The 27,516-nt window shown below is 37.1% G+C and overlaps 1 protein-coding gene across 2 annotated transcripts in view; it reads left to right on the top strand.

Moving 5' to 3' along the window:
- Positions 1–27,516, top strand: part of Gria4 (glutamate ionotropic receptor AMPA type subunit 4) — a 268,341-nt gene that overhangs the window by 227,191 nt on the left and 13,634 nt on the right. For both annotated transcript variants that reach the window (XM_042674862.1, XM_042674861.1), the window contains exons 12-13: positions 578–776; positions 7,248–7,495. In XM_042674862.1, coding sequence (XP_042530796.1) covers positions 578–776; positions 7,248–7,495 — 447 coding nt within the window. The remainder of the gene's footprint in view (positions 1–577; positions 777–7,247; positions 7,496–27,516) is intronic.

Below are 27,516 nucleotides of genomic sequence, written 5' to 3' on the forward strand. Positions count from 1 at the left end.
TCAGCCTACAAAGGCAACTGCCAACCTGAAAATTTTATAGCCCAGAGGCAACACTGTGTTATGTACCACTAAGTGAAGAGGGAACACTGCCAATTACACCCACCGTGACATTCTTTAGCCCATCCACACCAGACTGTACCCTGCTTTCCTAGATGCGGCAACATGCACGGGAAGGTATGAAGGAATTTAAGGAAGTCATTTTCTATCTGAAAGATAAGTCCCTATCTCTGCCAACTAAATTTTTCCACATTCTTGCTGGCACCTACATTTCAAGTCTTAGGTAAACGTTTAGCAGATTATAGAAACTCATCCTTGAGTAGACCATTGAAAAGTAAAACAGTCGTTGCAATTGTTGTTTTTGGGTTTTTGGTTTTTTTTATTGTGAAAATACTGTACAGAGGAGTTACAATTACATGGGCAAGATAATGTGTACATTTCTTATCAAGCATTGTAGTCTCCTCCTTTGTTTCCCCTCCCTATTCCGCAATTGTTGTTTTTAATCCAGAGTGAACTGTTGATATTTCTTCTTTCTGTTGGTGAGACAAAGGAAAATGTGCATAACCTTATCCGTGTTTAGATCCCTTTCAGGTCGAATTGTTGGTGGTGTGTGGTGGTTCTTTACCCTCATCATAATATCCTCGTATACTGCTAACCTGGCTGCTTTCCTGACGGTTGAGCGAATGGTCTCCCCCATAGAAAGTGCAGAAGACTTGGCAAAACAAACAGAAATTGCTTATGGAACACTGGATTCAGGATCCACAAAAGAATTCTTCAGAGTAAGTTAAGGGAGAAAGCACCTATGAACCGTTCATCATTTAGAAATCCAGGAAATTTGTACAGTAATTGCTTTTTGGCTGTAGCTATTAGAGAGATTCTAAGCTCCTTGTGGTAACAGCTATGTTGAATGCTAATGTGGCCTCTTGGATTTTATAATCCATTTTTATTTTGCCAAAGCTAAGGATTTATTTAGGTTACAATAAGAAAGCTCTCTAAGGAGTAATAACAGGGAAAAGATTACTAAAGTAACTTTAGTAACTTATTAAACAGTATAATGATAACTAAAACAACTTTATAACATAATTTATCAAACCATCCCACTGTTAATAATAGTATGACAATCTTGGCTTGGACAGGGTTGGGTTTATTTATATTTTTAGACCAAAGGTGGAAAAAATCAAAGCAATATTACATTTAAAGAATACATTTAACTGGCTGCATTTGAAACACAAAACTTAGCAGCAAATCATACTACTTTTATACATTTTTCTGTAATCTATACTCTAACGATGATTTTGAAAAAGAGTATTTGATTTCTCACAATACTGGCAAGAACTTACTCATTTGTTGTGCTTCTTTTGAATAATTTGTGCTGACATTTTTGCTTTGTAGGTAAATTTTTTTATAAAGCTGTTGGCCCATGTGGTTGATTCCTGTAGCTTTCCATCAGTATCATATAGATTTTATTAATTTCCTTAGTCATTTGATGCATTATGTGGTTGAATTATTTTGTTCACTGAAACTTCTATCCTGGTTCAAATAAATCTACAGATACACAGTTGACAATATTTGAGCACACAAAACAGTTCATTTTGGGGGCTGGGAAGGTGGCTCAGTGGTAGAGTGCTTGCCTTCATGCATGAGGCCCTGGGTTCAATTCCTCAGCACCACATAAGCAGAAAAAAAAAAGCCGGAAGTGGTGCTATGGCTCAAGTGGTAGCGTGCTAGCCTTGAGCTGAAGAGCTGAGGGACAGCGCCCAGGCCCAGAGTTCAGGCCCCACGACCGGACCAAAAAAAAAAACCTGTTTATTTTGTTCTTCAGAACAAAATTTTTACAAGTATTTAAGTAGCAATAATACAATTTGTATTTAGTACCAGTTGTTTAAAGACTAGAATATTTCATAGGTTACACATTTCATTATTTTCTAAGCATTTGTGTAAGAGTAAGGATGGCCTATTCATTTTTACATACTATTTATGATATGTGAGAGATTAGTTTTTTACTTTAAAATATGTATTTACACTTTTCTAACACAATTTAAAAAGTTCAACCAACCAATGTGCTAAGTAGAGCATGTTTCATATACTTGACTGTCATTACAACATCTTTTGTAAAAGAAAATATTGATTATAATATCCTAAGAGATAGTTACATAAAAATACATCATTACACAAATCACTCAAAAACTCAGCCAAACCCCTTGAACATTTCTTTTAAATATTGTTGCCAACAAGATCATTAGCAGTGGATATAGCTGAAAACTTACAAGTTAATTGAAAAGTCTGTGTAGGTTTTTCCTAAGAGTCTACATAATTGTCATGACAGGTGATTTGCTTAACTACAACGGTATAAAGTTCACCATCCAAGCCACTCTTTTTTAGTTTAGAGAGTCTCTATCTCTGTTTCCAAGGCCCAGTAAACATGATTCTAATACCTTTTAGAATAATTTGAGTCCCTTCCTGATGTCTGCTGGGTTGAAAACTGCTTCCCACCCAGAAGAAGGTACCATTCACCAATTCTGCCTTCAGACCATTTTATATGCCCATCAGAACAGATTGCAAGGGTTTGCTAGCACTTGCATTTTCCTGGTAAGTGACGATTGTCATTTAAGTAAAGAACACATTACAGGCTCATCATTCTGCCTCGAGTGACCAAAAAGAATAAGACATGCCCTGGGACATTCTATAAAACAACTCACTGTGAAGCTCTTTAGCAGCCGGCACACTAAAAAAAAAATGTGTATTTTCAGTCTGGACAAAGTTTAAAAAAACACACACACGAGAAACTTCAGATTCTTTTTTTCTTTCAATGGTGTGGCAGATAAGAGAATAAATTGATAAGAGATGCAGCAATGAAGAAAGCTGCTTCTGGGGGTGAAGTCTCACATGGAAGCTCATCTCCCTCTTTCCTACCCAACTTCAGTTTCAAAAGCAGGGGATTGTACAAGTGGAGGTATTTGTTGCAGCACACTCTGAACCCTAATGGGATAAGAAAATAATGTCCCCTAGCAGCATGCTTTGAGGAATATGTAAATTTGGGTTTTCCAAAACACACACACACACACACACACACACACACACACACACACACACACTCATTCCTTACCCTATCTGCCTGCCTTCCTTTCCCATCAAGCATGACCTGCTTTAAAGAAGCCATTTCTTTGAAGAACCAAGGAAACAGGACATGAAATATTTTCCCCTAGCAACGCAGCCCCAGCTTATCTATCGGCTCCATTAAGCTGCCATGGAGAGCAACCAACACGTAATAATCATAATAAAAAGTCATAGTTATGATCAACTACAGGAAGAATGAGGCTGGGGGGTGGGGTTGGGAATGACACCGCATTCAACTGTTGCCTTGGTTGTGCCCATGATAACCCCTGATGTGCTTCGTGTTCTGTGCACCTTGTGGAGCAGAAACAGAAGCTTTAAAGAACAAAAACATCCTCCCTGCCTCCAAATGACAGCCCTGCTGTTTAGGTGTGTCTACATCCCATACATGACTAGATTTTCGTGTCACCCTAGATTGTGTCTTGTGCAGAGTTCACTCATGGGGCAATCGTGAATGCATAAATGAGGACTGCTATGTCACAGTTTATGTGATAAAGCTTCCTGTTGAGATGCTGACACCCAGAACATCCTTCTCCCTGCCTACCCTGCTAGGAGTAGCAGGAGGGAATTCAGCTGAGAGCACCAGAAAGTTTCACGCAATTGAAAGAATCGTGTGTGTGTGTGTGTGTGTGTGTGTGTGTGGGTGTGGGTGTGTCTGTGTCTGTGTCTGTGTCTGTGTCTGTGTGTCTGTGTGTCCCAGTACTGGGGCTTGAATCCATGGCCTGGGCACTATCCCTGAGTGTTTTTGCTCAAGACGAGCACTCTACACTTGAACCACATTTCCATTTCAGGCTTTTGAATGATTAGTTGGGGATAACATGGTCATAGACTTTTCTGCCCCTTCTGGATTCAAATCTGGTCCCTCAGATCCCACCCTCCTAAGTAGCTAAGATTACAGGCAACAGCTACCAGTGCCAGGCTAAGGATGGTACATTTTATAAAAATTAAAAAAAAAAAAAAACCTGACATTAGTGTTAAAACTAGTATAAAAACAATGCTTGAAATCAGATACTTTCCCATGAATTAAGTTTTACAGTAAACATGAAACAAATCCATCTGAGATTAATTTTCTAATTTCAAAAAATAATGACTTTTGTTACTTTTGCTGATTGCTTTGGGCCTGTTTACTTTCTATGTCTGGTAATTAGGTCGATATTACAGCTGAAGGGTTTGGTGACTGAAAATTTCCATTACTGTTGTATTTATGGGCTTTCTAGGTCAGCAGCCACGTCTCCTTGTCAGCTTGTCTCATCAAATGTATAAATATTTGCATGCCCGCCCATATTAATTAACATGCCCTTTTAGTTGCAGAAAAGCACAGAGAGTATTTCCAGTCCTTTCCATCTCGATGTCTCATCCTTTCTCATGTACATCGTGTCCCTTCAATCAGAATCAACATTTCTAAATATTATTGTCCCCGATAGCAGTTGCTTTTATCTTTCCTCTTTTTATTCCCAGTGAAAATATGTATAGTTTCTCTTACACTGGGACTTCCTGAATTTAATGTTAATGACTCCACAGATTCCTCTTTTGTCTAGATTTTAAATAGATGGAATCAATTTTACACAAATACACTAAACCCAGTAGAGCACTGATTTTCCTTACATTAGATTATAGGAATGAGCTATTAAAAAATATCAATAGCCCAAAACCCCTAAGCGCTGCAAATACTTTTGTCATTTGGCTGATTTCTTTAATTGTCCTATTCTTTTTAATATGCTATATGTAACAGCCAAAAAATTGCCAAGTAATTACACATTGCTCACATTTTTCAAATGTCCAAAAAGTATCTCAATTAAAGCATTCACTTTTATTCTTTTTTGGGGGGTGTGTCCGGTCATGGGGCCTGAACTCTGGGCCTGGGCGCTGTCCCTCAGCTCTTCAGCTCAAGGCTAGCGCTCTACCACTTGAGCTACAGTGCCACTTCCGGCTTTTTTCTTTTTGCTTATGTGGTGTTGAGGAATCGAACCCAAGGCCTGAGGCATGCAAGGCAAGCGCTCTACCACTGAGCCACCTTCCCAGCCCTCACTTTTATTCTTTAATTTTTTCTTTCTTTATTTTTAGTAGAAAGGTGATGTGCAAAGGGGTTATGGTTACATAAGTCAGGTAAAGAGTACATTTTGTTTTGGAGCAATGTCTCGCTTTTGTTTGTATCACCTGCATTTTCCATGTGTTGCCACAGTAAAATAAATGTGAAATGCTTTGGCTTTTGGGGTGACATTCTCAAGTTGTTGTAAATATGCTTCTATAAAGTGACTATCTACAGGATGTTAGTTGACACCACTTCTTTGAGTTTGATATAAAGTATATACATATATATATATATATATATATATATATATTGACATCCCTCATCCCTATCAAATGTCAAGTGATCTAGTGGGGGCAGGTATATTTTTCAGAACTCATGGTAGGAGATGGAAAGAATGAGGCCTGGCCATATGGCAAACCTAGTGGGTTTGGTATTTGAGGATATAAATCCAGGCCTTCTTCTATACAGAAAGCACACAGACAGCAGTTACAAGTGTGGACAGATAATTTCCCAGCATGAGGATTTTCATAGCCACCAGTAACTTGTTATTACTGAAACATACATACAAACATCATGATCTCTGCATTATGAGACAGTTCTCTCATGCCTTAATAACATTAAAACGTTTAACATAAAAATATAATAACATAAAAACATTGTAGGATGTTTATTTCCCAAATTGATGTGGATCAATACTTCAGTGCATTAATTAAAAGATGTCTTTGTCTCTAGTGTTTAAGTATGCAAATCAGCATTCGTGTGGTTTATTATTTGGGTTTATTGATTACTAGTTTTCCTTCTTATAAGTCGAAATCCCGAATGCAGCTTTTATCAGTTTTTCTTTTGTCTGCCTGGATAACTTGCTTGGACCTCAAAATATGTATTCTCCAGTTTTATATTCAGGATATGTGATGGTTAGTGAGGAGCAGCTTCTTGTTTGGCAAACAATGGGAGAATGGTAAAAGCAGGTATTATGACTAGACTAAACTCAGAATGAACTCTCCTTTACTTATTATTTGGATCCAGATACAAAATTTCAGTACCTTGTGATTGAATAAATGTTCTCATGAAAATCTATGAGCATCATTACATTACCAAACACAAACTAGGATTCAGGCTTTTCTTTTTTTACTAAATATATTTTCATATATCTAGTGCCAAACTAAACACTAACAAGATATAGCTAAAGATATAAAAATATCTTTAGATATATTTGATATATAATTATATATATCTAATGCCAAAGTGAATGCTAAGAAAAGACCTGGTAAGTTAAGTAGTGGGAATAATGTAGGTAGAGCTCAGGTAGACAGAAGTGATTCATAAAAATAAATTCCTCTCCAGAGTCAGAGCATTAGAATAGCTAACCCACAAAATAGGAAAACACAGTCATTTCTCCTTAAAAGTTCAATATGTGCTCTATCTGGAGATTGTCTCTGAAAAACATTCTGTGAGTTTATTTGGTTTGTAAACTACATCATATTTCTCCTGTTAATGTTGAACTACTGAGAAGCAGGAGCTGTGTTGTGTCTGTGTGTATCTATGCGACATGAAAAAAGCCAAAATAATAGCTCTCCTGATTTGTTAAACATTCAAGTACATTCACTTAAAATTTTGTTCAGAAGGTAGAAAATGGTCTTACCACAACAAAATAAAAAATTTAAAGGATATGAAAAGAGTTGAGAGGAGTTTCACCGAAGTTAAAAATCAAGTCTTATCCTTCTTAAACTTGCCATGAATGTGATATAGAAGGTGATTTTAAATGTTCACCTGTCTCTTGGTGACCTTTAATTTAAAAATAATTTAAAATAATTTAAAAATTGGTAGTTAAGCAATTGAATATCAACATTCTTATGGCCAGAGGCATAGCCTTCCTCTTACTTTTATCTGTCATTTGGATGACTTGTTTTAAAAGACTCTTCTTTTAAAAAAAAAATAGAAACAAATTATAGAAGGCTACTATGACTTCAGTTCCCAATATAACAAAACCAGAATTCAGAGGAAGATAGTCAAAGGCTGTATTTACCCTTATATTGCTTCCATCAATATTAATATGTTGTTCCCTTCTTTTCCCCATATTTAATTTTCTTTGCATTTCCTCCAGAGATCAAAAATAGCAGTGTACGAAAAGATGTGGACGTACATGCGATCGGCAGAGCCATCGGTGTTCACTAGGACTACAGCTGAGGGTGTGGCTCGTGTCCGCAAATCCAAGGGCAAATTTGCCTTTCTGCTGGAGTCCACTATGAACGAATACATTGAGCAGCGAAAGCCGTGTGACACCATGAAAGTGGGAGGAAATCTGGATTCTAAAGGCTATGGAGTAGCAACGCCCAAGGGCTCCTCATTAAGGTGGGTGGAGTAGTATAACAATGTGATCTGTGTTGTTATAGTATTCCACCCTCCCTGATGTCCCCGAGAGAGAATTCTTTTGGTTTGTGTGTGAACATGGTATGTTTGTTTGCCTTTTTTTCTCCATTTCATATATATATATATATATATATATATATTTTGATCAACAATCAGGTAACTTTACTATTTAACTTGACAATAACCAGAGTTGACATTAATCTTTAAAGGCCATATAAAAACCAAACTGGTTGAACACTAGCTGCTTCCAATGGGCCTAAGTCATGGGTAGTCTGTGCCTCTTATAAGTTCATCAACTTATTTTTGGCCATCCAAATCTACACTTTCATTTGTCAGTAATAATCCAACATTTTATCATTTTTTTTTAAAAAAAATTATGCCTGGTTGCTCGTTTCCAGGTGTGAAGGACTCAGCTTCTTCCCAGGAAACCGCTTTTTATTTTCTCCCATTTCAAATCTTATCGTTTATGATGGCATCCCTCTTTTTCTGATACTGTCTTGGGATTATATTGATGCTCAGTTGGAAATTACAAAAGCAGTCATGGTCAGGGAGGAAAAGCGGCTCTGGTTTCACAGTCCTTACTCAAATCACATTCTCAACCATTTTCAAAGAGAATGTGGTGTAAGATCTGTAAAATTAGATCCATTACCATCCAAAAACTATTTAAAGATAAGACTCCTAAAATGTGATTTCCTGAAGGAAGCCATGCTACCTGTGGGTTACAAGTGACACATTCATTCTTAGGGAAATAGTGGTTAAATCTGCCCTTTCCATCCTGATGGGCCTGGACATAGAGAATTCACCTGTCTGTGCCCAGGAGGCAGAATTTCCTATTTTCCTTAAGCAATAAAGGCTACTGTTGAATTGATGGCGCCAGAGCCCCACTCTGGTCTCGGTGCTGCTTAGGAGAGATGCACACAAAGCACAGATTTCAAGAGGAATCAGGATCTTTGCTAAAGGACTTAACAAGAACGTGGTCTTGAAAAAATGATGTCTCTGGTAAGCCATTGAGAAATGAAGGTAATGAAACTTCATCTGCTGCCCAGCAAAAATGAAAGCAATTTAAACATGATGATTGTTTTCATTGGTTCCAAAAAAAAAGGAACAGCAGTGGGCTTTGAAGTGTCTGTTGGGAGGGTGGGTGGGGGATGGGTTGAGAAATATTTAAGTATATAAGCAATAAATACTGGTACTCAGAAGGGTTGTGTTAGATCAATATTGCCTGTTTGCAAAGCAACACAGTCCTATCTAGTTGGGAGTATGATATAAAATGAACTATTTTGAAAGTAGAGAAGGGGGGGGGGGGTGCGCGGCGGGAAAGTAGCCAGTAAAGGCAAAGATAGACATGGACTCTCGCAATTTCATAGACTGTTTTGTGTGAATATCCATCCCCTATGAAACTAGAAGAATGTGCAGGGAGAAAGTCAAGCTGCTGAATTACGTATAATAGAGTCCTACCCAAAAATAATTCAACCATTCAGAAGCATATTAAACTAGCATTCTGATGTTTAGTCTTTGGAGACATATTTTGTATGGATATTACATCATTTTGATGAAGTCAAATGGCAAATCAGTCTCTGAGGAAGACACAATTACAAGAGGTACCTTAGTGTAAGTCATTTCATTTTAAATAGGTTTGAAATGTAGATCAGTGCTCAGACTATTGATTCCATTCACTGGAGGTCTCTTTGCTCTCAATTAATTCTCTGTGGATGTAGTTGCCTTGTTCTCTGTCTTATGTCTACTGGTAAAGTCAAGCTCCAGGGACTGAATTTGGCCCTAAGATAACTGGGGTGTCTGACTCCCATTGATGGCAAGAGAGTTCCCTCTTAAATGTGCCACTTTGTGAAATCCACACTACCGGGATTGTTTGGGAGAGACGCTGAAGGGCTTCGTCTGTCTAGTGCTGTATAATAATCAGCCATTGGCTTCCCCTCTTTTCCTGTCCTTCCCTGGGTCTCCTTAATGAGCCAATTGTTGAACTCAACTTCCTGGCTGGAGAGTTTGTTTATGTACTTTGTTTTCTATATGGCACAGTTTCCTGAGCAAGCTGGCCCCTGCAAGCCAAAACCACAGTCATTCTGTCCTGTCTTGAGAACACTGGCAGGGCACTGAAGGCTCATGGGCATTTTTACCTCTAGCTCCTCCCAACTCCTCCCCACAGCCCTGTAGGCAGAAGGCTCATTAAAGATTTAAATTCTCATTCTTATTCCACTAGGATTCTTCTCTTTTTAAAAGAAGATGCAAACCAATATAGACATGGACTGATAGGAATATGTTGCATAAATTATTTAGTTTTTAAAAGCAAATTCAAATCAACATCCAGGATGTGCCTGTATCCAAAGTCTTAGAAACCTTCTGTCTTACTAGGTTCCGGAGAGACTTAAGATCAGGGTTTGTTTGGTTCTGTTTGGTTTTTTTAAGCAGGTCTTTCGGTTAATTGCTCCGGACACTGTAAGACATGTGTGTATTCATTAGCTATGGCATTCATAAGCTCTGCTGTTTTGATTCATTAGGCCATGTGAGTCTTTTAAGTAAACAGTGATTTTTTTTTTCCTGCCATGTATGCTGAATCAGAGAATGTTGACAAATAGCCAGCGATGTTCTTTTACTCTCGGGGATTTCTTTTCGTTTCCAAGCCATGCTGTTTGCTCAAAAACCACAGCTAAGAGAAACAATAGGATAGCCATTCAATATGGACAGTTAGGTTTAAAGATGGTAATGTGGACTTTAAAACAAATGCCATCAGGATCTTCATTTTTATATATTTATTTTGGTGGTACTAGAAATCGGACTTGCGTCCTCTAAAGATGCTTGTAGAAGGGTCTGTAAGAAGACAACTATTCTCTCACCAGTGGGGGTAAAATGATGGCTCAAAAGAAACAAGATCTAATTAGAACTTGCATCAGTGGGTGAACTTTAGGGGGGGAGAGGGGGAGAGAGAGAGAGAGAGAGAGAGAGAGAGAGAGCGCCCAATGGACTTGGCAATGCCTATTTTCAGGAACCCAGGGCAATCAGAACTGGTCCTTTGAAACTGTACTCATCATGGTTCTCTTACAGGCAGGGGCCGGGGGAGGAGGGGAGAAGTGCTAAGAAAGGAAGTAGAAGGCCACATCTTCAATGGAATTTTTCTTTCAGGATTCAGCAAAATCATTGGCCGGCCCCAGTGTAGGTCGATAGAGTCCTTTGCAGATCAAATTGTGGGTTATTTTCCACTTTGAAGAAGTTTCAAGGAAGATGTATCAAAATTCAGATGAATGTGTGAATGATTTAAACAAAGGAACCCATTTTTCCATATAAATTTCATGAGGCATTATCTTAAGTTTGGGTCTTACTGCTTCGAAGTTATAGGAGGAAAGCTGGGCGCTATTGGCTCATATCTGTAATCCTAGCTACTCAGGAGGCTGAGATCTGTGGATCACGGTTCAAAACCAGCCCAGGTAGGAAATTCTGTGAGAGTCTTATCTCCAATAAACCACTAGAAGACCGGAAGTGGTGCTGTGGCTCAAGTGGTAGAGCGCTCACCTTGAACTGAAGAGTGCAGGGACAGTGCCCAGGCCCAGAGTTCAAACTCCATGACCGATAAAAAAAAAAAAAAAATAAGAAGTTATACAGGGAAAAATTGCCAATCATGCTATAGGAGAATCAAAGTATTGTATATTTTTATACCACAAGGAAGTATTTAACTGGTAGTAATTAACACAGATACTACAAAAACTTTAAAGTACAGAAATGTGAGGTCAAGCGTTTAATAACACTGAACATCACTTGACCTCAAATGAATCAGCTTTACATATCTCCTGGAAATGAGTTACAGGTTAAGTATTACAGAAAGAGATGCCTGTGGCTGTCTTCCATTTTTCCTAGTCCTAGATTAAAAGATACTACGGAGAACTTGGGTTAGATAAACAAACAGCAGTCACTCAGCCCTCAACAGGCATGCGCACAGATGCACACAGATTCCCTTCTGGTAATTTGCTTACTCTTTGAGATGTTGGTGTCCATGGTGGGTACCCCGTGTACTCACAAACCAAGATGTCACGTGGCACCATCTTTGAGTCTCCGTGTGTCCCAGAAGGAAATGACAGGACAGCAGGGTTCATGTCTTTCCTACTTTCCTTTCCCCATGTTGAATACAGTAGAAAGTATAAACCTTTCTGTTGCCATTTGAAATGACAAGTTTTTCCATTCATCTCTTTCTTATAATTAAAATATGACTGCATATTTTAAAATATTAAAATATGATATATAAAATATTAAAATATTTTAAAATATGACTGCTTTTTTTTCTTTGCTTTATGGCTTAGCAGGCACCATATACCCGGTCCCTTCTTCCTATATATCTTTTAAATGCTGGAATAATTCACCCTCAGTCTTTTGACAAATACTTCCATAAGTGGTTGCTGGATCCCCACTGATAATTTATCAGGTAATTTTTTTTATATTATTCACCTTCAGGGATGCTTTACAGCTCCCTACACAGACACCACCAGGTTGGAAAATTTCTAAATTCAATGTTTAGATCTTTTCAGGGTTTTTTTAACCAAACATTGGTAAGTTTATAGTTTAGTAAATTTACCTTAAAAGTGAGGAAATTTGTGGTCACTTTAACTTTCACCACTTCAAAACACACAAAACTGCCAGGCAGGAAGATTAGCTGTTCTTTCAACCCATGCCCTTGCCTCTTCAACAAAACCAAGTACATTGCATACAATACAGATTAACTCAGTTGACAACGTACAGCTGGCCGGAGAACAGAACACGAAGTGACCAAGCCAGCTAGCTTTAACCTACACATGCCAACTGTTTTGGAAATATAAAATTCTATGTAAGGTTATCTGATGCATAACAAATGAGTTGAAGATCTCTGGAAGGCTTTTCTTATGCATGAGTACCATATTTAAATGTTACCTCTTAGTATATGACAAGTCATTGTATAGGTACTCTATGATTTCATTCATCTCTAGATCATCCCACTGTATGGGATGGGCTCAGAAGCAGTTGGCCCCCTAGTGGTCAGGCTAAGAACAGTCAAGGTAACAATGAAGTATGCATGTTTCTGAGTTTGAGTCCTCTTTTCTGGAACGGTAGAGAGAAGCCAACATATGAGTTTCCTGAGACTAAAGCTCTTGAACAATGAGGCTGGAGAGGAGAACCCCCCCACACACACACACACATCGGGGTTCTGACAACAATAAGAGCTAGAAATAGACTCAACTAAGACAATCTAGTAAGAAAATAAAATCCAATCAAAACACAGCCTCTGGAAGAATCTTCTAATAAAAGAAATCAGGTTGATTTCTCCAGTACAGGATCAAAGGGCATAGGACCATTACTTCTCTAGATAGCAAATACTCTTGAAGTTTATGATTAAAAAGTTGTCTTGTATTTAGTTGATTAGCTCTTATCCTCCAAATGTTAGCAAGGGTCTTTAAATGGCAAGGTTTGTGTTAGTGCCCTCAGGTGAATAGAATTCTACAGGCTTGCCTTCTTTGGTGGTAGGAAGGATAGGAAGCCAGGAAGGATAGCATGCTTGGTACCTCAGCCCAGACATAATACTTAGGGCATTCTTAGCTGGAAGTTCAGCGCTGGAATGGGGTGGTAGGGAGGAAAAAAGAGTTCTTTACTCTTGAAATAATTACATTCATAAAGAATATTTTACCAACACATATACATATGACATAGGGCTTTGGAGAGAGTGATGGTAATTAGGTTTACCATAAAACTCCAAAATGCCTGTAATAAAATACTACAAAGCTCACTTTATTGTGGAGCTATAATCTCCATGATGTGCAATTCTGACATGATGCATTAACACAGTTTTGTGCTTATGATAAACATCTCCTTAGAAGATCATAAATAAAGAAGAATTTCCTGCAAAAGGGAAAATATACCTATTTGTTTTTGCTAGTACACGGAAAACAATTCATCCACAGCTTTAGAAAATAAGTTCCTTTTGTTTCCAAAGATAGTATCATATGGTTTATGATCCATATTTAAGAAGAACATAAAATAGTTTGGTAGTCATTTAGAATGAACTAGAAAATAGTAATGACTTTAAAATGTATTTCAATTTAACTGGGAATTAAAATTTTTCATTTATTTTAAAACTTGTGTCCCAAACCCCATCATTCTTCTAGTTCTTGCTTTCAGAATGAAATTACACACAGCGAAGATAACTTTGCTACATTTGTGTGGTAATATACACACCTAACAACAACTGAATAGAAAACCACATTCCTTTCAAAACTCCAAAATACCAAGCACTGGGACTAAACATTTTCAAAAACAAGCATTACACTGATTTTTGATGTTATAAATAACAAGTAATCAATGTTAGAAATACTTTGAACATATTGTTTATCCTCCTTAATATTTCATAATTTTAAAAATCACTCACTTTAAGTGGATGGATTCCATGCTTTCTAAAAATCTACAGTCCACTCAGAAGAGATATACACAGAATGGAGCACACTTTCAAAAAGGCCCTGAGTCATTTTTGAGTTTCACAACTCAACAATAAAGATCTAGTGAAGAAATGGACCCCCAGAGAAGTTTTTCCAGACATGTTAAAAATTCATTATTTTCTCTAAATCATAAAATTTTTAAAATTCAACTGGAAGCCAAGAGACAATAATTCATGCCTGTAATCCTGGCTACTCAGGAGGCTAAGATCTGAGGACTGTGGTTTGAAGCCAGCCTGGATAAGAAATGCCATGAGATTTTTATCTCCACTAAACTACTAGGAAAGCTGGAAGTGAAGCTGTGGCTGAAGTGATAGAGCACTAGCCTTGAGCAAAAGAAGCTCAGAGACAGCACCCAGGCTGTGAATTCAAGGCCCAAGACGGGTACTTACAGACAAATTATATATAAATTGGAATCACCAAACAAATGAGACACAAACAGACCCTCACTTGCAAAGGAAGTAGATGAGTATGTGGCTCCTCTTTCTTGGCACTTGGCATAGAAGATACAAAAACCTTCAAGAATTACCTATGAGCTACGGTTGCTGTAGCATCCTGGCATCACACGTGATACCAAAAGAGGTGTAGCTTCAGGATCTCACTCTTTCAAATAACACTGGGCCAAGGTCCCATTAGGAACTAAGACCTCAGCTCCAAGCCTTAGCCTTCCATCTTTTCAGAACGTGCAACGAAACCACACAAGAAAACAAACTAAAATTTTTTTTAAACCCAAAAGCCAACAAACAAAAACAGCAATGACAGCTGTTTTACATTGTTAGCCCACTAAGTATAAAAAGCAAATTAAAAGCAAAGAAAACTTAAACGTGACAGCAGGTATTCAAAGAGTTAAGACACTATCTTATACATTGTTTTACATTTGAAGCCAGTTAGTGGTAAATAGAAGTGAGATCCAATAAAAGGTGATCTCAGATTGTGTTCCATAGTAAAAAGGGGGGGGTGAGTTACCATAATATAATACAGAAATAAACCAGAGATTCCATTAAGATATCATTTCATTTTTTATTTACTTTAGGATTTTTAAATATGGTTCCTGTAGAAGTCTAGCAACTATTGAACAATAATATTCCTTAAGTGAACCAAAATGTTGAAACAGTATAATAGTATATATAACAGTAGCTTTTCAAACTACTTCTGCGCAGATTAGTTTCACGTATCCCTTTTAACCTTCTTACCTTGTCATTTAATTGTAAAGGAAGACAACTCAGATTACAGATGTTAAGTGACTTGTCCATAGTCCCACAGCTGAGGTTAGAGCTAAGATCTGCCTCTCTCCAGTGCTCTTTTGGGAAAAGAACAAAGACGGGCTTTTAAATATAGAGTTGACTCTAAAAAACTTACTACAGTGTCTGTTGTGCCGTTCTTCACAACATTGATCATTTCAAAGCATATTGGAACTCCCCCCCAGTATAGAGAGCTCAAATTTCCATCATTTTAAATGTATGCTTAAAACTTGGATAAATGCTTGTGAAGTTGAAGGAATTGTCAAGTTAACACAAAGATTCTACAGCAATTAAAATCCCACCCAGGGGCACTGGTGGCTTATGTCCTATAATCCTAGCTACTCATGAAGCAGAGATCTGAAGACCAAGGTTCAAAGCCAGCTGGGGCAGGAAAGTCTCATCTCCAAATAATGACCAAAAAAAGCAAAGTGGAGCTCAAGTGGTAGAGTGCAAAAAAGCTCAGGGCCAGCACCCAGGACAGGCACATCCCTGCTTAAAAAAAAAATCCTAGTCCCACAAAAATGAGGAAATTACTGGGCTATGATCTCTCCAGCATTAGACTTATTAGACTTGTTCAAGTAACAAGTATAAGAGAGTCACATCTTTTCAAAAGGAGACAGTAATGTTGATGATTAGATTCCCTTCCTATTTCCAGACTCTGGGATTTTGAGTTCTCACACACACACACCATTCTGCTTAACAAAATAAGATTTGTAACTCTTCAGTGTTGCAGACATTTGGCATCACTGAGAGATAATCCAATTTCAGAACCATGGTAAAACGTTCATCTGGTTTAGGAATCAACCAAAGTCATTCCTTCAATAAGTAGCTGCTTTCATGATAGTTGGTCTATGTTGTAAAATGGAAAGGTATTTAAGGAAGGGATTTTGCTATAAAAGCCAGTAGAATCACATATAGATACAGGTCTTGGGCATAAACATTTTAAATAGACAACATTTAAAATATGTGTCAACATCAATGTTATACAAGGTACAGTGTGACAAAATTCACTGAGTTATTTTTAAAAGGAGGGGGATAAAATTCCCAACACGCATGAGATACATGCATGGGAAATGACTTGTTGATTTTTTTGAAGACAAAACTTACATTTTTCAGTATGTAGATATGATCAAAAAAATTGAACCACAATGTGATTCCTGCAGTGTCTCAATATAAAACACTTGAGAAGGTGAATTTTAAGGACAGTAGAACAACCCCAACAACCTCTTTACTATTGAATTTCTTTTTCATTTTTCTTTTCATCACAAATAGCAATCAGTTTAAGCCCTGAAGCGTGAATACTGCACAGCCACTATAATTTTATCCAGCCCAGGCAATGTGCCTACAGTTATTCTTATTCATATTTTCTCACGCTATACCATAAATATAAAGATTGCCCTCTCAAAATGACCATATAAGTGACATCCACAGATGAAGTAATGCTTCATAAAAAGCAATGTATTCACTTTTTTCATATTAAGCATAACTACAATTTCTGGTTGTGTCTGTTGCAGAAAAAAAATACTCTATATGTTTCTTGGAATTTATAGTTTTTAGTAGCTGAAAGGTTGGCTTGCTGAAATAGCTATTTCTGGTAAACTTATTAAAGATGATAAACTTTAAGCTCCCAAAAAAAGCATATAAGAGAAAGCATGTACGTTACAGCTGGTATATCATGAAGCTTAAATGTGTATTAAGATTATAGGACCAATCTAATCAGAGCAAATGGTAATAGCAATAGATGGAGATAAGGTTTCATTGTATAATGTGGAATCTGTAATCGAGTGTTTTTTTCCCCCTGCACATCTTCATAATAACCATTAGAATAACAATGACAACATCCCCATTTTGATGTCTCTGGAACATCCTGGGACCCACTGAAGTTCCAAAGTACATCCGTTTCCTCACCTGCTGTCATTTTACTTGATGAAGAATGTTAATAAGTTACCCAAAGTTAAATAACAATAGCACATGATCTTGTATGGGTTCAGGCTCGTTCATGGTCTCCACATTCCTTCATGTCTCACAGAATTCCATCACTTGTCTGGTATTTGATGTTATTTGGGAGCTAGTCACCCACCATCTCTGAAATTATGCCAAAGGGTAACTCAGAACTGATTGGAAGCTCAGTCAATTAGGCAATAGCCTCAAAGGATACAAGGTAATCCATGTAAGGCCAGACCCTGTCAGAGACTACACAAATGGAAAGGAAATAAAGATTTAATTATGGTTATCAAATACCGAGCACCTCTATGTGGATATGTTTTCAAACATGATCCCATACACACACACACACACACACACACACACACACACACACACACACACACACACAGAGCACACACACACACACACACACACCTCCTTTAAGTTGATTCATTGTCCTTGCCAGGACAGATGTTAGCTACTCTTGAAAGTTACAGCAAGTAACCAGAGTGACTGAGGCGACACTAAGCCTGTCACTGGAAAATTCCCAAATCCTTGTGTCTCTCACAATGCTTCCTGTCTATCTCCAAAGACATCAGGATTCTGAGTTAGCTGCAAACAAGTTAAGGGGAAAAATTGTTTTTCATCTAGTAAAGGCCATCCTCCCCTGAATATACCTGATCTTGAAGCTAAGCTTGTTTAGTACTTGGATAGAAAAACAAGAAACTCCTGTCTGTGATTTCCAGTTTTGAAACAATAAAACAAGCCTGCGATGTTGGATAATGTCCATTTCTTACATTTGTTCCTAACCCTGCCATTTAATGATACTTCATTAATTTTTACAATAGTTTTCCTTTGTATTGGATCAGACTTAAGTACTGTTCCACACACACGGTGTTGCTTGGAGCACTCTTATGTTATTCTCAAATACCGGAGAAAGCCTGAGAAGGGTGGACTGAGAAACACCACAGCATGCCTCCTTCTCCCCAGTGAGATTGTGGTGTTCGCACAATGTACATTATCCACTCCAGTTGGTCAAAGTTACCCAAGTGATGTTCTCCCATGAACTCCCATGTTCTAAGCCAACCTTCAACTTATTAGAGCTCTCTGACGAGACAGACTAAAATACAGACACACTGTCTGTGTTACACCATGAATGTTCATTCCCTTTGGCTTAATCAATCCTTCATTAACATTGGTTTTAAATTCAATGTGGTGGAAACCCCAGTATATCAGACACTTGATGGTGTCTTGTGAGACCTGAGGAAGGGGTTGACCAGAACTGAACTTGACTTTGATATAAGATCATGTTCTATTATTGTTTAACTTTGGGTATTTCTCCCCTAGGAGGAGCACAGAGGAGAACTAACCAGCTCCAGGACCAAGGTAAGAGGGGAGTTTTCTTTCAAAAGAATGGGTTCCATCCATTTGAAGGAAACCCCTCCCCCACCTATTTTTCAATCCCTTTTTCTTTATACATGTCTATTTTTTAACCTTACCAGCGTCAGGAAACCAGCTTGCCACTTGTGTGTGCATAATAGTTATTCTCACATTCACTTACAAATGTCTTATCAGGAAAAAGGAAGAAAGAAAGAAAACTTTCACACCAATCATAGCAGTTATACGCTAATGCATTTATGTTTTCCATCACCATTGAATTAATATTCCATTAAAGCTCAGATTCTTCAGCTCTTAATTCCTCTATATAGAGAGTATACAGTTACTCTCTCAATTTAAACATAATGGGTGAGAAGGAACAAAAAGTATTTTAAAAATCCAAATCTAAAATGTTTCTAATGAAATAGATTGATACTGAGATTTTTTTAACATGAAGCTGATGAAGCAATTTTAACATATGTATTTGGAAATATGATGAGGCTACACTTTTGCTCTAAAGCAGTATCCACTTAATGAGATCTTAAATGTACTGTATGAAAACTATGATTAGAAAAGGAAGAAGGAAAGGGAGGAAATACTTTGAGCATTATTTCTCAGTGCTATTATAGGCTCTTCCCTGGCCTCTTTTATATTTCTTTGAGTGGTTTCCATGACACCTCTATTTTCATGTTGTTGTCTTTGGGAAATCATCAGTACTTCCTCTTTGATATCTTTATATAGGGAAGAGCACAAGGGAAAAACAAAGAATTTTTTAAGTATGTACAATTTGAGATAGTAGAAGCAAGACAACCACCTGATTAGCAAAAACAAGCAGGTTCTAGATCCTAATCACTAAAAGTTTTTGGTTGCTACTGCCCTTCAAATGGTGTGAATCTTGTATAAGTCCACCATATGGTTGGTTATGAGGACTGAACAATAAGAATATTAAGTAGCTGGCACAGTGTTTTGCTCTGTAAAATATAACCAAATTATGAAGCCTAGAACATCAGAACAGTTAGAATGGTATCTTGGAGCCAGGCACTGGTGGCTCACACCTGTAATCCTACCTACTCAGGAGGCTGAGATAGAAGGATCGCAGTTCAAAGTCAGACTGGATAGACCCTTATCTCCAATTAACACCCAGAAAAGCAGAAGTGGAGCTGTGGCTCCAAGTTGTAGAGTGCTAGCTTTGAACAAAAATGTTCAGGTACAACACCTATGCCCTGAGTTCAAGCCACATCACCACCACCACCACCAAAAAAAAGAATATCTTGGAGGCAATCACTGATCGCAGAAGGATTTTGACAGAGTAGAATAAACAAGCAGACAATCAGGTTATCTTGACACCTGGCGCATAGAACACAGATATGTGATACTTGGTGAGCAATGCCAGTTTAGAAGAAGCAAAAATATGAATTTGGGAGGCACTTTTTGGAGAGATACAATTCCTAACAAATAATTGGCTGTAGGAAAGGAACAGAAACAAAACTTCGAGTGTTAGATTGACACGTGTAGCTGGATCTTGTTTCTTCATTATCTCTTTGCAGTCTATTTTCTCTGGGTAAAAATTTCTAATCCCCGTTCTTGGGATACAAGGCTAATTAAAATTTAGATCATTAAATTACAACTTACAACTTAGATCATTAAGAACTTTTGTATGTATTTGAAACCTATCTTATTTTTCCTTGGGAGGAAATAAATGTTACCAAACAAGTCATCGTAGGTTATTCATGTCACTTCTTAAAGGAAATTATTTCTTCTTCTTAGGTTTGGGGAAACTCTCAGTTGAGTTTACAGGAACTCTTGCCTTTCAACTTTTGTCTCAACCCAAGAAGGGTGTAGACAGAGTGGTCAGAAGTTGATCATTTGCTAGTACAAGGAATACATAAGTCAACTTGCCTAGGGAGCTTAATCAGGGAAAATCTCTTACTAAGCCTGGGAAAGTTGTAAGTAAAGAGAAAAGTTCCCTTAGAAAGAAATAGAAGGGATAAAGTGTTTAATTACATAGGAAAGAGTACCACGGGGGGAGGGGGGGGAATCTAACATAATGTTTAGGCAAGAGCACTGGACCAGAAGGCAGATGACCTATGTCCAGCTGGACTTTGATGGACAAGTCACCTAACTTTCATTAGGCCCCAGTGACTACATCTGTACAATGACAAGGCTGGAGCTAACCTCAAACCCTCATCTCAACTCCACAATTCTAGGTTTCTAAATCTTTAAAACAATTGATGTAAGAAGCAGCAAAGGAGGGGCAAAGAAAACATGACCTGTGGTTCTTATAATGGTTTAGAATTCTTAAAATCATCCGAGAGTAAGGAGCATGGTCTAGAAGATGAAAAAAACCTAAAGTCTGTGGACAGGAGTAAAGCCCACACTGCACCATGACCCTAGCAATACGTCATCTATATGCAAGCCACCACTGCCGCATGGCACAAAAACTGTGAATCTTACAACAATGAGTCTTTACAATCTTTAAACTATAGACTCATGGTAACCACTACTTGAAAAGTGAATTGTATTCAGTGAAAACATGAAATCCAATCTAAATGCTATGGGCTCTCATGAAATAAAAACTCCCTTTTTTATAAACTAATTTGCCAATACAAGGGACATTGGCTAGGGGAGGGACACCATATAAACTCAAATAGTACCCCAAAAGTATCAGCAGGAAAACCAAGTTTTTAGTAGTTAATGTGAATAATTGATACTTTTTCAACATGTAAATGCAACTAAAGTATCTTTCAAGTCTTCTAATTCTAAAAGAGATACTTTTAATCTGTATTCATGATTTCCTTTCAAAGACCAATGAACTTCCTGCAAATGAAGGCCAGTTAATTTCTATTTGTGCATTTGTCCCAAGAAAATAGCCAGCTTTCATCAAATTCCCAAAGTAGGTTAGAGAATTTTACTCTGACAAAAATCATCAAATTGCATGAAAAATATTTGTCAGGATTATCTGTAAAAGCATTCGTTAAAAATATAATTACACTCTTCACATTATCGGTGTCTGGCTAATTCTCTGACTCAATTACTGACAGAAAGCCTCATAGAAATCAAAGTATTTCTTTCAAAGAACCACAGACTCAGTTCTGAAATGGATTTGTTATGGAATAGTCCCAAGGACATTACAATGTAGACATAATTGTTGGAAGTTAATCTAGTATCTACTCCAGTTATTCAAATCTTCTTGACTCATTTGGAGTAAAAATTACAAAGGTATATCCACTAATTTAACTACATACCATATCTATTACCTAAAACCCAAAGACATGAAATCCTTTCTTCTCAAACTAGTTTTAGAATGTTCACAATCAATTATGCTGGATCTGAATTGTCTTTCTGCTTACAAAATTTAAAAAAACTTTTCACTTGTCATGGCATAAGCAAACTGCAGTGAAAACTCAATGTCTTAAAAAAAATTTTTTTGCATGTTGATGTAGAGTAATTTAGCTCAAATTCTGCTTTTGGAATGAATGCAGAGACCCAATGAAGCAAAAAGTGCCTTGTGCGTGTCTATTGAGAGGAATAATTTGGGAAGAAAAGTAATAGCAGTGCTACAAGTTAAATTGAAAACTTAGTGGAGCATTGATAATGCCAGAACGAATTCCTCTTCCAGACTATTCCAGACTAAATAGCTGATAAAGGTTACAACTGTGAATGCAAATGCCCTTCCTTAAAAATAAACATATTAGTTCCTAATCTTTATCATTTGACAGCTTACTGGGTTTCATTGACCTTTTTTGTATTTTCCTGATTGATAACCAAAAACAAAATTCCTCAGCTGACTATTAATTGACTAGATATGTAGTCCTAGATGGAATTCATTGTAAAGTGAGATTTTCTGCTAACTTAATCCATCCATTTTTATTTAAGGAGAGATCATTAAATAATTTAGAAAAGTAACTCCTATTATATTTGCTCCTCTTCTATCTGATCTTGCTATGTGAAATGGGTCTCAGGACACACAGTTCTTATCTACAACATACCCACCATGTAACTACAAAATGAAGGGCTTCTGAGGAGTTTGTATACATCTTGCATGAAAATATATTTGTATTAGTTGTTCATATTTTTTTCAACATAAACATACACACACATATTGTATAGTATAGGGAACTTTACATCAAATGAGTTTTCCAATCTGGAACTCAAGTTTTACTTTAAAGAAAGTTGTAGTCAGAATGAAGTAGGATAAGAAGTTAAAGAACATTGCATTGTTTCAATTTTAGCAAAAAAAAAAAAGTCAGGATTTTTTTTTTCTCTTAAGGTCTCTAATTTGGAAAAAAAACAGAAACAGAATTGTTAGCTATAAAATCTGCTTTTCTAAAAACCAAGATATATACATGGCCCACTTAACAGGACTCCAGCCCACTCACAACCACTCTCCTTCAGCCTGAAGGAGAAAACTCTCCTATTCGTGTAAGTATCTGTGACACAGCAAGTCTTCCCTCTAGGCCAGTGAGAGTTCCATTAGCCTCCTGCAGATGCTCTCTGGATCAGCTTCCTGCTCATTCGAGCATTACTCTCACTTCTCTGCCTAACCATCCCTTTCTGATGAGGTAGACCTTTGTACAAGTCAAGTACAGAACATGGTCTCCAGCCAGTGACACTGAACACCAAAGCAAGATACACTATGCAATCAGAAACAATAAACATTTTCTCTGAGATCTTAAAAATAACGTCTAGGTTCTACTTCTAGATTATTCTCCCTCATGTTAGATTTGATATAAAATAGGATTATAAATGTTGGCTTCAATAAAACAGTTCTGTAAACAACTGTATTGACAGAAATTCTTTCCCTAATTTCTTGCTGTAGAAAGTTTTGAGTGAGTGAACAAAATACAATTAAAATCAATTACAGTGCCTTTACTCACAGATAGAAATCTGTTGTTCATCCAATATTTTTTCATTAACATTAGATATGTGTGTAGGTTATCAGGCCAGGATCACAAATAATTTACAAATGTAATTCTTTTCCTTTAAACTTATTATACTGTAGGCATTTTTCTCATTATTTTTTAATGACAAGACACTACTATGTGCATCACAGATAGGATCAACACTAGCACCTCAGGAGCTTTGTAGATATATAATATTACATCTAATTCAGAAGAATCTGATTAGGTAGGGTCAAGTCTCATAATTTGTACTTGTAACAAGGGGTTTTGATACTCAAATCGGGCTTTTGTCCAGTGAGATGTATGAAAGCTTAATTATTCCTTTCATTTGGAAATATAAGTTCTCTATGTTTTGATATATAAATATACTAGGAAGTTTATCTTAAGTTATTTTGCTACATCTTCAGCAAATTTCTTAGGAGTTAGTTTTCAAAGGCAAAAATTGTGTCAAGGATAAAAATTGTTTTAAAGATCTTGTCCTATAAAGGCAAACTATTTTCTAGCTTTTAATTTGATCATCAGTGTATAAGACTTCCCAGTTTACTAAACCCTTGATGATATTGAGCATCCTCTTTAATATTTTTTCAATAAGAATGAAGAAAACTGAACTTGCATCACTTTAATTCAAAAGTTGAGTTCCAAGTAAGGTTGAATCATTCCATGATTTTCTTTTCTTCTAAATCAATAATCAGCTTAAAATCATCTTTGCTTAAAATACCTTTTTCTGATTTTGAAGAAATTCTATTTTGCTTTTCACATTTCTATAGTTCACATAGTTTAAAACTTTACACCTTAAAAGTAGATAGAAGCTGGACACTGATGGCTCACACCTATAATCCTATCTACTCAGGAGTCTGAGATCTGAGAATCATGGTTCCAAGCCAGCCTGGGCAGGAAATTCCATGAGACAATTTTGTCCAAATAACCACCAATTGTCCATCAGAAGTGGAGCTGTGGCTCGAGTGGTAGAGCGCCAGCCTTGAGCAAAAGTGCTCAGGGACAGAGCTCAACCCCTGAGTTCAAGTCCCAAGATTGGAACAACAAAAAAATAGGATTTGTTGGGGACTATGAAAAGAATCTTATTCAAAGCAATATTCTAGGCATTGTACTGGAGAACATAGCATGAATGGAACACTCAGGGAAGGAGAGCACAGGAGATCTTTGCTCAGGTGTATATAACTAAGGATCCATCCTGCTCAGGACAGAAAGCCCCAGCACCATCATGCAATAGTTAAGAGAATTACACTGTACTGGAGACTGGCACAGGAGACTGGCATCACAGCCAATAATGAAATGTTTGTTCTATTAAGGGAAATGGAACTGAATTCATTTTAGCCAGATTAATGAAGTTTGGGCAAATTATTTATTCAGCCATCTGTGTGCTCTGAATAGCTTCTGGGGAGATATTGATTTAATCTATAGGATTGTCATCAAGCTTTGATCATTAATAGTAAAAAATCCAGGACATCATGAATGCACTTTACCAAACTTAAGCCTCACTTATTTAGGTGTGGTTTTTTTTTGGCTTTGTTTTCTGTACTGGGGTTTGAACTCAGGACTTCATACTTGCTAAGGCATGTGCCCTACCACTTGAGCCACACCTCCAGCCCAAAGTAGCAAATCTAGACCTTCATCTGCTAGTGGATGTTTTATCATTTGTGTGCTTTAATACCTCACAACAGAGAAATTATGCTACAGTATCTATGTTGTGCATAAGGCATAAAGTAAGGACAAGAGCATTCCTCCTTGAAGTTATAGAATCAGAAGATAAGTCATTTGTGAAAGGGCAGAGGAAAATAAGTGTATTTTGAAGAAGAAAAAAAATCCTACAATGCCTTAATTTACCCAAATTTGTTAAATGGAAAATGTTTCTGTTTTATGCCAAATATCAACTACATCCTTAACAACAACAACGTGTCCCAAGCTGTAAGGGAATGATGTACACCGAGAAAATCCGTCAAGCTGGAAATCCCAGAACTAGAACTCCCAGGTTTTCCAAAAGCCCCAGAATTCATTACAGCTCACAATCCATGTCCAACACCATTGAGACAATAAGGTTTTTAGAGAGTACTTTTTCTTATTTAGATTTCCCATAAGGTAGAAGAGTCACAGGCAAGCATGACAGTTACCTAGGTCCTATTAAAATCCACACACCTGGATTCTCAAGTGCGGTTTACACATCCTGAGAAAAAATGTGCTCACTCACTATAGCTTCTTCCTCCCTTCCCATTTTTTAAATGAAAAGCAGTCTGTTTCAATGGACTTTACTCTGTAAAAGCTGCACTTTAATACAATTAAAAGGAATCATTCTGCTTGACAGATAACTCTTACAACTTCCTGGACACTTCATTAGAGCAAGAATATTCTTCACAGTCAATAGGAGTTTCTGATATTGATTTGGAAGTCCATGCCTGAAATGTATAAAGGAGATTCCAAAACTATCATTAAGTGTTTTCCATGTCTCCATATTTCTCTGACTTCTAATGACAGCCTTGCTGATGAGTAGCTCTTAAGGATACCTTTCTCACTTTAGTTGGAATAAAAAAAATACTTTGCTGTAGTCTGGTAAAATGAGTCAATTAATATAATAGGGTTAAAAGTCATTTGATGGTTCTTATTAGCAACATGGAAAAGTAGTTCATTTCATGAAACAGAGCAGATTCCCAATGATCTTTGCAGATATAGTTGATGCTGCAGTTTAAATGTCAATACAGTGATGCCTGTAGCTGTAAATTTATTGCCTAAGGAAATCATGTTGTTAGCTAGACAATGGTAGGAAAAAATCATAGATATTTTTAACATAAATCTTGAAATACTGAAAACTATCTCCAGATATTACTAGAGCCTTCTGTGTCATAGCATTGACAAAGCTAAACATCATATATGACAGTTTGTTGAGGAACCAACCACATGAAGGAAAATATGATTGTGAACTTGGCAGTGATTTATCTGTCAGTCAAATGTATAATATCCATCAAATATAAACACAGACATATATGTACGGATAGCAGTGTGAAACTAAACTGTTTTTACATGGCCTATCAGGTGGTATTAGATCATATCTTAGAATAATTTTGTAGAAAGCTTGGTTCCAAACAATTTTCTCAACATAAAGCTTTGTTCTTATTCATTCCTTTATTTTGCTTTTTTTTTGTTTTCTTTGTGCTGTGAAACTGTCTTTTGATATAGCTAATAGCCCTGTTAAATAACCCTCTCATAAAAAGGTTTGTTTCATCTAAGGAATGGTCTAAACCAACATATACAGCAATTGGGATACTTCATTAAAAAAACCCACTAATACAAATGTTTAAAGCTAAAATACAATGAAAGATAAGAATTATTTTCATTAAGATGTTAGTAGTTTTAACTTACTATCAGACAAAATTTATGAGTGTAGTGGTCCATGCCTGTAATCTCAGCACTAGAGAAGCTAAGGCAGGTAGCTTGTAAGTTAGAAGCAAAACTGTGCTACATAGCAAAACTCTATCTCAAAAGAAAACAAAATAAAAACGATCCCTTTGTTTCACTTCTTATAGACACAAAACAAATTAAGCCAGTTATCTCTTCCCAAGAGAATTTTTTAAAATAGATAGCTATCTTCATTATTTATCCAGGCCTTCATGTTAATGTGGTCCATTCAGTGAATTGACTACTTGCTGTTGTTTAGTTGAGGAAATGTTTTATTTTGCACCACTAATGTGGCATTTACTTGGGAATGTGAGAACAGCTACGTATTGAATTAGCATTCTGTAAATGGCAGTCTAACTCTTAAAAAGAATTAATGGTCCCAGAGTGTGTGGTTTACTTACCGGGAATGTTGACTTTGTGCCCCGATAGGGCCAGCACACAGGGAAAGAGCTTGTGACGTGGAGACATGGAAAACCACTTAAATAGGCTGTTTGATGGGGTTTTTTTTGTTTTTTTTTTTGGAAGGGTACGGTCATGGGGCCTGAACTCTCTGGGCCTGGATGCTGTCCCTCAGCTCTTCAGCTCAAGGATAGCGCTCTACCACTTGAGCCACAGCGCCACTTCTGGCTTTTTTGTTTTTTGTTTATGTGGTGCTGAGGAATCGAACCCAGGGTCTCATGTATGCA

Source organism: Dipodomys spectabilis, unplaced genomic scaffold (genome assembly GCF_019054845.1).
Source record: "Dipodomys spectabilis isolate Male_0828 unplaced genomic scaffold, ASM1905484v1 ptg000023l, whole genome shotgun sequence".
Classification (NCBI taxonomy): domain Eukaryota; kingdom Metazoa; phylum Chordata; class Mammalia; order Rodentia; family Heteromyidae; genus Dipodomys; species Dipodomys spectabilis.